Source organism: Dendrobates tinctorius, unplaced genomic scaffold (assembly GCF_039654945.1).
Source record: "Dendrobates tinctorius isolate UK_male_01 unplaced genomic scaffold, ASM3965494v1 ptg000164l, whole genome shotgun sequence".
Taxonomy (NCBI): domain Eukaryota; kingdom Metazoa; phylum Chordata; class Amphibia; order Anura; family Dendrobatidae; genus Dendrobates; species Dendrobates tinctorius.
In genome coordinates this window covers 11,609,942-11,621,207 of record NW_027361831.1, presented here as the reverse complement: position 1 = coordinate 11,621,207, position 11,266 = coordinate 11,609,942, and the positions used below count along the sequence as shown (strand labels likewise).

The 11,266-nt window shown below is 45.3% G+C and overlaps 1 protein-coding gene across 1 annotated transcript; it reads left to right on the top strand.

Moving 5' to 3' along the window:
- The first annotated feature begins 3,751 nt into the window (after positions 1 to 3,751).
- Positions 3,752 to 4,657, top strand: LOC141052965 (C3a anaphylatoxin chemotactic receptor-like). Its single transcript, XM_073550297.1, has one exon. The coding sequence runs from the start codon at positions 3,752 to 3,754 to the stop codon at positions 4,655 to 4,657; it is 906 nt and encodes a 301-aa protein (XP_073406398.1).
- Positions 4,658 to 11,266: the final 6,609 nt, after the last annotated feature.

Here is an 11,266-nt window from a genome sequence, read left to right as displayed (position 1 = left end):
GTATGTAGCATGCATGTAGTATATATGTGTTATGTATGTAGCATGTAGCATGCATGTAGTATGTATGTAGTATATATGTGGTATGTATGTAGCATGCAGTATGTATGTAGCATGCATGTAGTATATATGTAGTATGTATGTTGCATGTAGTATTTATGTAGTATGAATGTAGCATGTATGTAGTATGTAGTATGAATGTAGCATGTATGTAGTATGCATGTTGTATGTATGTAGCATGTAATTTTTTATTTTTTTTACATTTAACACATTAGCCGGATGATGGGACTACTACTGTCCCATCATTGGCTAATGTGTCAATCACTGTCATGGTAGCAGGCATCGCCCGATGGGACTTGTAGTCCCATCGGACGATGCCTGCACAGACCCCCGGAGCCTGCACAGACCACCGGCAGGCCGGCACAGCCCCCCGGCAGGCCGGCACAGCCCCCCGGCAGGCCGGCACAGCCCCCCGGAGCCTGCACAGCCCCCCGGCAGGCCGGCACAGCCCCCCGGCAGGCCGGCACAGCCCCCCGGAGCCTGCACAGCCCCCCGGCAGGCCGGCACAGCCCCCCGGCAGGCCGGCACAGCCCCCCGGCAGGCCGGCACAGCCCCCCGGAGCCTGCACAGACCACCGGCAGGCCGGCACAGACCACCGGAGCCTGCACAGACCCCCTGGCAGGCCGGCACAGCCCCCCGAAAGGCCCGTACAGACCCCAGAGAGGCTGTACAAGGGCAGGAAAGGGTTTTTCTTATTCCGATACCGGAAGTCCCATAGACTTGAATGGGACTTCCGGTATCGGAATCGGCGATACCGATACTTTTTTTAAAGATCGGCCGATACCATCCGATACGATACTTTGAAGTATCGGACGGTATCGCTCAACTCTAGTCTTGACTTCTGTGGATGGCACAAGAGCATACGGTTGTTTCACACAAAGGTCAGTCAAGGCCTCGAGAGACCTCCTCCACTCTGCCCACAGATCTGCTTTTTCTGCTGGAAGTAGATCATTCCAATCAGACGTGTCTTGGGTGAAGTCTCTAAGGCTGGTTTCACATTTGCGTTTTTTTTCGCGGTAATTTAGCGCTAAATAGCGCATGCGGTTTTTTTTCCTATACTTTGCATGGGATGCGCTTATGTGCGCATACACATGCGTTTGTACGCGTTTTACCGCGCATGCGTTTTTTTGCGGTATGCGCTCGGGCGCACAAAATGCAACTTGTTGCATTTTTTGTGCGTCCGATTTGCCTCAAAAAAACGCATGCGCGCGCAATGCGTTTTTTTACAGCAAGACACTCAATATAAGTCTATGGGTGCGCATATGTGCGCATTGGCATGCTTATGTATGCGTTTTTTTGCACATGCGTTTTTTTTTTGTTAACCATGGAATTTAGGGATTTGGGTTAGAGTTAGGGTTAGTTAAGGGGGTTTAGGGTTATTGTTAGGGTCAGGGTTAGGGTTAGGGTTAGGGTCAGGGTTAGGGTTAAGTATGGTTTGGTTAAGGGTTAGGGTCAGGGTTAGGGTTAGGGTTAGGGTTAAGTATGGTTTGGTTAAGGGTTAGGGTCAGGGTTAGGGTTAGGGTCAGGGTTAGGGTTAGGGTTAAGTATGGTTTGGTTAAGGGTTAGGGTCAGGGTTAGGGTTAGGGTCAGGGTTAAGTATGGTTTGGTTAAGGGTTAGGGTCAGGGTTAGGGTTAGGGTTAGGGTCAGGGTTTAGGGTCAGGGTTAGGGTTAAGTATGGTTTGGTTAAGGGTTAGGGTCAGGGTTAGGGTTAGGGTTAGGGTCAGGGTTAGGGTTAAGTATGGTTTGGTTAAGGGTTAGGGTCAGGGTTAGGGTTAGGGTTAGGGTTAGGGTCAGTGTTAGGGTTAGGGTTAAGTATGGTTTGGTTAAGGGTTAGGGTCAGGGTTAGGGTTAGGGTTAGGGTCAGGGTTAAGTATGGTTTGGTTAAGGGTTAGGGTCAGGGTTAGGGTTAGGGTTAAGTATGGTTTGGTTAAGGGTTAGGGTCAGGGTTAGGGTTAGGGTTAGGGTCAGGGTTAGGGTTATGGTTAAGTATGGTTTGGTTAAGGGTTAGGGTCAGGGTTAGGGTTAGGGTCAGGGTTAAGTATGGTTTGGTTAAGGGTTAGGGTCAGGGTTAGGGTTAGGGTTAGGGTTAGGGTTAGGGTTAGGGTCAGGGTTAGGGTTAGGGTCAGGGTTAGGGTTAGTAAAGTCATGGTTTGGGTTAGTGTGAGGGGCCACCTAATGTTGGAAAAAAACGCAAACGCGGTAAAAACGCACTAAAAACGCATACAAACGCATAAAAACGCTGCGTTTTTTTCATGCATGCTCATAAAAATGCTTGAAAAAAACGCAGCAGTTGTATGCTTTTGTATGCGTTTTTCAATGCGTTTTTTTGCGGGAAAAACGCGCTGCAAAAAAAAGCAAGTGTGAAACAGGCCTTAGCATCATTTTTCCTTGGATAGTCACTGGAGCTACGAATCCCAGGGGGTCACATAGACTCTTCACAAAAGAGATAACTCCTCTGCGCGTGAAGGGTTTCTCGTCTTTACTGATCTGGAAGGTGAAGGCATCTGTCTTCAGATCCCAAAGCATTCCAAGACTCCACTGCATGGGAAGAGAGTCGATGCTTAGGTCTAGGTCCTTTAGATCACTGGAATAGTCTTGAGAGGGAAAGGCTTCCATCAACTCTTGGCTGTTGGAGGAAATCATGTGTAACCTTAGGTTAGACTGAGTGAGCATTTCTTGAGCCCTTTTTAGTAGACTGATTGCAGCCTCATTTGTCGGTGTGGACTTCAAACAGTCATCTATGTAGAAGTCCTTTTCTTTGAAGGATCTGACGTCTGACCCATACCTTTCTTCGCCAAGGTACCAAGGTACCAAAAACCAAGGTATTGCACAAAATACTGAGGACCAAAACCCAAGCTGTGTGCAGGAGATCTTGGGAATCATAGTATGGTAGAGTTGGAAGGGGCCTCCTGGGTCATCTGGTCCAACCCCTGCTCAAAGCAGGAGTCACTAAATCATTCCATTGAAGGAGAACTCACCACCTCTCTTGGCAGCCTCTACCACTCATTGATCACTCTAACTGTCAAAAAGTTTTTTCTAATATCTAATCTGTGTCTCCTCCCACTCAGTTTCATCCCATTGCTTCTAGTCTTTCCCTTTTCAAATGAGAAGATGATCCTTCTACAATGTGACAGTCCTTGAGATATTTGCAGACAGCTATTAAGTCTCCTCTCAGTCTTCTTTTTTTGCAAGCTAAATATTCCCAAATCCTGTAACCGTTCCTCATAGGACATGGTTTGCAGACCGGTCACCATTCTGGTCGCTCTTCTCTGAACTTGCCCCAGTTTGCTGATGTCTTTTTTAAAATGTGGCGCCCAAAACTGGACGCAGTATTCCAGATGAGGTCTGACCAAAGAGGAGTGGAGGGCAATAATGACTTCATGTGATCTAGACTGTATGCTTCTGTTAATACATCCTAGAATTGCATTTGCCTTTTTTGCTGCTGCATCACACTGTTGACTCATGTCGCAGAGACTTTGCAGGTGAAATGCAGGTAAAAACTTGTATTAAAAAAAAACAAAAAACGCTCCACATTGTGATCCCACTGTGATGTCAGCCCCCGTCCTCCATGTACAAGGGAGAAACTGATGAAACGATAAATTCTTCATTCCCCTAATGTCTGCCCTATTCTGTCTTCTCAGGTCACCTGACGGATACGACGAGATAGATTATTATGAATACATTCTGCAGAAGATGTCCATTCCATTATACAGCATTGTTTTTGCTCTCGGGATTATCGGTAATGGATTAGTCATCTGGATTGCCGGATTCAGGATGAAGAACACAATCAGTGCCGTGTGGTTCCTCCACCTGGCCATCGCCGACTTCCTGTGCTGCTCATCTCTCCCCCTGAGAATTGTTGAGTGGGCTACATATTTCTCTTTTGACCTCCAACATCCTGCATATTGTATAGTGAACATCTTTCTGTTTAATGTGAACATGAGCGCCAGTGTTCTCCTCCTGACGGCCATGAGCGTTGACCGCTGGGTGTCCATCATGTGGCCATTCTGGGCCAAAGTTCATAGATCTCGTAGCCTGGTGAGAATCAGTGCAGCGATCATCTGGGGGCTGAGCGTCACTGTGGCCGGTGCGCTGTATTATGTGTATAGATACCATGTAGGTTCTCTAGCTGAATGGTGTGTATTTTATCATTACACTTTTCCTTATAACCCAGAGTTACATATGACAATTCACTGGATCAGATTCATTATAATGTGTGTGATCCCGTTTCTCATCATCGTCACCTCTTATGTCACCATTTTCTACAAACTTAGAAAAAGTAAGAGATCCCAGAGATCTCAGAGATCCTCCAGGATCATCACCACTGTTATATCATGTTTCTTCATCTGCTGGTTTCCATATTACATCTGGCCAATAATATTGTATTATGGATATTACATAACATCCAATTACATAGCACTCTTTACATTCCTTACTGTACCCACCATCACTACCATTCTGGCTTGTCTGAACAGTTGCCTGAATCCAATCATTTATGTGTTTCTGACACCGGATTTCCAACACGGTTTCCTCAGATCCATCCCCTCCCGGCTAGAAAGAGCCTTAGGTGACCATCCTAATGACCTGTGTGGAGAATGAGGAGATGCAGGAGACACTCGCCCTACTGATGTGTAATGTGTATTCCTGGGATCTCCTCTATGTGACACCTCTTAACCCCTTGGAGACTGGGACATTTTTCATTTTTCCAATTTCTTTCCTTTTTCCTTTCCAAAAACCATAAAATATTTTCCCATGAGGACTGAATTTTGCAGGATCAAATGTAATTATGGAAGTCTCCTTTCATGTTACCACATACCGCTCCCGGCACTTTAACCCCCCAAAATGCTGTGATTGAACACAATCACAGCATTTGGGAACAGGCAGAGAGGCTTGCTGCTGTCCCACAAAAAATGAGCTGCCATACAGTGTCATCAGTGAAAAAATAAAAAAGTTATAGCTGTCAGAATAAAGCGATGCAAAAATAATTATTTTTTGTATAAAATTGTTTTTATTATATAAAAGTGCCAAAGCATAAAAAAGATATAAATGAGGAATTGCTGTAATCATACTGACCCGAAGAATAAAACCTCTTTATCAATTGTACTACACGCGGAATGGTGTAAGCGCACCCCCTAAAATTCATGAAATGCTGGTTTTTGTTCATTCTGTCTCCCAAAAATCAGAATAGAGAGTGATCAAAAAATGTCATGTGCCCGAAAATGATGCCAATAAAAACGTCTACTTGTCCCACAAACAACAAGACCTCACATGACTCTGTGGGCCAAAATATGGAAAAATTATAGCTCTCAAAATGTGGTGATGCAAAAGCTATTTTTTGCAATAAAAAAAATCTGAACACGGCTCTCATCATTCTCCCCTGCTCTTCTGGCGATCGGCACAAGCAGAGGAGAATCATAAATGTTACATTTAATCCCTTAACAACTGCTGATATGCCTTTTCACAGCAACAGTTAAGGGTACTTAAACCACAGAGCCGCTTTTCAACGCGCTGAGGATTAAGGTTATAGTGCCTCCCAGCGTTGGAATTTCTTTGGGGTCTCGGCTGCACATCAGGGGAGAGAGAAATATGGTCCTCCGGTCCCCGATCACCCCCCAGGTACCTCTGTTGTCCCTGCAGGCCCCCTTGAAGTCCCCTGGACTGCCAGCTTCTTCAAGGAGAAAATGATGGACGCATGCGCAGTGTGCACGCCGAGATCTTTCACCGGCACCCGGTAACAATAGGAGATTTTTTCCTATTGGTTAATTTTGATCACTCTGATCAAAATAAAAAAAAAGTAAATCAAACCCCTCTTTATCACCCCCTTAGTTAGGGGAAAAAATATTATAAAAAAAGTATTTATTTCCATTTTCCCATTAGGGTTAGAGTTGGGCTAAAGTGAGTTGGGCTAAAGTTAGGGTTAGGGTTGGGGTTAGGGTTTGGATTATGGTTACAGTTGGGATTAGGTTTAGGCTGAGTTCACACGTAGCGTTTTTTTTTTCGTTTCCGCGGCGGTTTTAAACGCGCGATTTTGCCGCAAAAATGCGAAAAATAAGCATCCCATGCATTCCTATGGGATTCCGCAACGCTGTGCTAATGCTGCGTTTTTTCCCACGACGGAATCGCTTCACGGTAAAAAACGCAGCATGATCATTAATTTAGCGGAATCGCGGCGATCCCACGCCCATAGGAATGCATTGTTCTGCTTACTTTCCGAATGTGGCTGTGCACACCAGGCGAAAAGTAAGCAGAACATTTGTGGATGGTACCCACGGTCCGGAGGAGAGGAGACTGTCCTCCAGGCTCTGGGTACCATATCCCTGTAAAAAATAGAAAAACAGAATTAAAATAAAAAAATATTGTTATTCTTACCTTCCGGCGTCCCGCGCAGCCTTCCCCCCATTCTCCACGCTCCCGATCCCAGTAATCCTTTGCGAGAATGACCGCGATGGCGTCCGTTCTCGCGGGATCGCGACGCTTTGCAGTCATTCGCGATGACATCAGAGCACGACGTGATCGCGAATGACCGCAAGACGTCACAATCCCACGAGAACGGATACCATCGCGGTCATTCTCGCAAAGGATTACTGGGACCGGGAGCGTGGAGAGAGGCGGGAAGGCTGCACGGGACGCCGGAAGGTAAGAATAACAATATTTTTTATTTTTTTATTATTTTTTACATCCTATCTTTTACTACTGATGCTGCAAAGGCAGCATCAGTAGTAAAAAGTTGGTCACACTCGTGAAACACTATGTTTGACGTGTGTGACCAACCTGTCAATCAGTTCTCCAAGCGATGCTACAGATCGCTTGGAAAACGCTAGCATTCTGCAAGCTAATTACACTTGCAAAACGATAGTTTTTCCGTAGGAAAATCGCGGGAATTTAAAATGTGATTTTCCCGCGGAATGGAATCCGGAATTCTCGCGGTAACTTCCGCAAGAGTTCCGCTACGTGTGCACATAGCCTGAGGGTAAGGATTAGGGTTAGGGTTGGGATTATGGTTAGGGGTGTGTTAGGGTTGGGATTAGGGTTAGGGGTGTGCTGGGGTTAGGGTTGGAGATAAAATTGGGGGGTTTTCACTGTTTTGGCACATCAGGGGCTCTCCAAACGCGACATGGCGTCCAATCTCAATTCCAGTCAATTTTGCATTGAAAAGTCAAACGGCGCTCCTTCCATTCTGAGTTCTGCTATGCACCCAAACAGTGGTTTACCTGCATATATGGGGTAAAAGTTGCAGGCTTATCGCCGGAGCCCTCAACAGAGAGGAGGCGACCTTGGAAGTACCTATACATCTAAGGCTGGTTTCACATTAGCGTTTTTTTGCGCAGCGCATCATGTGCGTCCATGCACATGCATCATGCGCACCTGTGTTTAACATGGCGTGTGCATGGTCTTGCGTTTGCACGCGTTCGTATGCGTTTTCGTTCGCATGCATTTTTTCGTCGTGTGCACCTAGGCACGCAAGATGCAACCTGTTGCATTTTTGGGTCCGCCGAAAGGCGTAAAAAAAACGCATGGGCATGCTGGCGCACAGAATGTGACAAAATAACGCATTACAGTCTACGGGAATGCAGGTGCGCGCATGGACATGCGTTCGTCTGCATTTTCGTGCGCATGCGTTTTTGGCATAAATGTGTAGACACTGGTTTTAACCCAAGAGAACAAATGCGCATAAAAAACGCAAACGCATGCAAAAACTCATGATGCGTTTTTTGCACGTATTTGTATTGCGCACGATGCACTGCGCAATAAACGCTAATGTGAAATTAGCCTAAGGTGGGAAAGGGGTGAAGCATATATATTTGAGATGAGTGGATGGATCCGCAGTGGATTGAGTTTGAGTCCAATTTCCTGATATTCAAAGTTTCACATAAATTCATACTCTTTTAAATGTGATTAATGGTTCACAGTAAAAATTTTAAAAAACTTGCCTGACACCATTTCCCGCACTGCCGTAGCATCAAAGAGAGGGATAATGTATTGCAGAATGTCCACGTGGACCTTCTAAAAACGCCCCACAGCTATGACATCTGGTAGGCTATCACACCTGGTACAGGGCTGTAAGCTCTTATAGTAAACGGATCCTCTCTCTCGCTCCTATAGAGTGTAAGCTCTTATCACCGGCGGTGTGCTCTCTCTCTCTCCTTTAGAGTAAAAGCTCTTATGGTCAGTGAGGTCCTCTCTCTCTCCTGTAGAGTGTAAGCTCTTATGATCAGCAGGGTCCTCTCTCTCCTGTAGAGTGTAAGCTCTTATGGTCAGTGGGGTCTTTTCTCTCTCCTGTAGAGTGTAAGCTCTTATGGTCAGTGGGGTCTTCTCTCTCTCCTGTAGAGTGTAAGCTCTAAGCAATAAATCCATAAATGACAGTGTTTCTATTACCACATGGATTGGTGATCCTTGTTTGTGCACCAATACCCGTGTGGGCATGCATGTTTTATCCGTCCCTTCTCTCCTGTACCTGATTTAGCTATGAATTAATTTACTTTTGAACGGTATGTAAATATTTGGGATGGTGGATCGGTTTTCGTGGTCTTTGGGTGTGATAATACATTAGCGATTTATCCCCTTCTACATACAGTCTGGTAGTAGGATTATTACGATTTAGCATGTTCTGCTATTAGATTACAGTCTAAGCATGCATTGTTTTTCCATGAGTATTTTATGGCTAATATCTAGTAGCGCCCCCTTTTGAAAGTATCACAGATTGTAAATGCTTTTTGTAACCAGATAAGAGTCCTTCAGCTCTTGTTTGAGGGATTTTCATCCATTCTTCCTAGGAAAATTCTTCCAGTTCTCTGAGATTCCTGAGTTGTTCTGCATCCACTGCTATTTTGAGGTCTTGCCACAGCTTTTCAATAATGTCCAGATCAGGGGACTGTGAGGGCCATTGTAAAACCTTCAGCTTCGCCTTTTGAGGTCGTCTATTGTGGAGTATGACGTGTGTTTAGGATCATTATCCATTTGTAGAAGTCATCGCCTTTTCACCTTCAGCATTTTTACAGATGTGTTATGATTTCATCAAGAATTTGTTGAAGTTTCATTTCATTGAATCCATTCTTCCCTCCAACAGTGAACCTGTCCCATGACATTTCCTGCAACACAACCCCAAACCATGATTGATCCATCTCCATGCTTCATGGTTGGAGAGAAGTTCTTTTCCTGAAAGTCTGTGCCCTTTTTTCTCCACACATACCTTTGATCGTTGTCACCAAAGATTTCTTCTCTATTTATTTCTCTGTGATAAAGGAGACCTGTAACATTGGAAGATGATGGAGACTGTGAAGGAATCGGAGAAGGAAACAAACGTTATTTCCCCATTTCATATGCACAGAGCAGTGACTGAGACCCTAACGCTGCCTGGGGGAATAACGTCCATGTCCTCCTGGCAGCGGGACTCTCAGTATGGGGGACGCACGGTGTCAGAGCGCTATTAGCCTGCAGATTACCCCCATATCTGCATGTTATTAGCCTTATATTACATTGCAGGTTCCCTTACACCTACATACCCGCAGTAATCTGCAGTCTGATAAGCGCCATCTTTATAGGGATTTCACATTCCCAATAATGTTGTGTTTCTTACAGAGGTAATAAAATGTCAGACATTTATCCATCAATCACAGGATGGCGCCCCCCAGCTGTAACACTGAGATGTGTGCAATTGGCAGGATGTGTCCTGTGCCCTGAGAATATTACTGGACATGGATTTGTTGTATCTTTATAGCACTGATATTACAGCTTATTACTAATAATCTTATATGTCTGTAACCTGAGAAGTATTTGTGATGTAAAAGTGACATGAGTAATATGTGACGGATTTCACTCTGCTCCAATAATAAAATGTTATAACTAGAGTTGAGCGACTTTTGTTTTTTTAGGGTCGAGTTTCGTTTCGTGAAACCCGACTTTTCCAAAAGTCGGGTCGAGCAAGATCGGCCGATTATAGGGAAAAGTCGGGGTCGTCCCGAAACACGAAACCCAATGTAAGTCAATGGGGAATAAAAGTCAGCAGTGAGAGGAGGACAGGAAACACATCTACAGTGCTCATTTGAATGCCAAAAGCATCAATTCTTCTTACTTAAGCTTGTCAACCTTAATTAACTTCATAATACAAGTTACGCACTGAAAAATGGGGGTTATTTGGCTAAAGTTGTGGGGGGGTAGGGCTGGCTCCAGGTTTTCATGTGCCCTGGGCGAAAGAGCGCCCCTTTAACACATACCACAACTCATCATGCTCCGATACGGCAAAGAAATAGCGGTATAGTACAATGAAAAATACTTCACTTTTTACATCTCATGACGAGGCCCATCTATTTCTCCATACAGAATCATTGGTCCCATATAATGTTTGAAACAGTATATGATGAGCTCCACATAATGCTACAGTATATGTTGGTCCCCATGGATGAAGCTCCACTGTCTTATGGGCCCAAATAATGCTCCAAACATAATGGGCCCCATTTCTAGTGCTCTAGTGTATAATGGGCCCTGTAAATGCTGCTCCAGTGTCTGATGTCCACCTTTGGAATGTTCCAGTGTATGGTGGGCCCCATCTATCATTCTCCAGAGTATAGTTCTCCCCAAAAATTGCTGTCCCAACACTGAAAACAATCAAAAAAGTCTCCTCGCTAGGGAATCCCTGTACTAGTCTGGACTCCTCGTCATCCCCATCTTCCATCTCACTGCACAGTATTTCAACCTTGCAAGTGCTGTGATCCTGAGCAAGCAGGGGGGGCCCACTCGCTGGCGCCTGATAGTACGGTGGTGTGTCTGATGGCGGGTGGGCCGAACCTGCACTTTCATCTGCAGCTTCCTCTTTGTCACAGTGTAAGATGGAACTGTATATTGGAAGGGTAACCTGAGTTTCATCAGGGTCAGATTCAGGCCGTGTAGCGTGCGAGGGGAATGTAGTGGTCTGGGTCAATGTACCAGCAGATTCATCGAGCAGTGGCTGGGCATCAGTGCACTTATGTCGCCCCCAAGAGTACGGTCACCACAGTGGCATTACCTTCCTCCTAGGGAGTGTGATGTCATGCTTGGGAGCAGCGAAGGATCTCTCTAGCAGGTTAACTGCTTGGGCGGCGTTATTCCCACGAGTCATGACCCTCCAAACAGTGTTCATGAAGGCAAAGTGTTTGTTTTACGTGGGCAGTATGGTTGCAAAGCTGAACCTTAAATGTCCAGAAGGGCACCACCAGGAGTGGAGCCTACGGT

Bases quoted from the DNA above. Each gene is read 5' to 3' on its own strand.
- LOC141052965 (XM_073550297.1), top strand. From the start codon at position 3,752: ATGTCCATTCCATTATACAGCATTGTTTTTGCTCTCGGGATTATCGGT.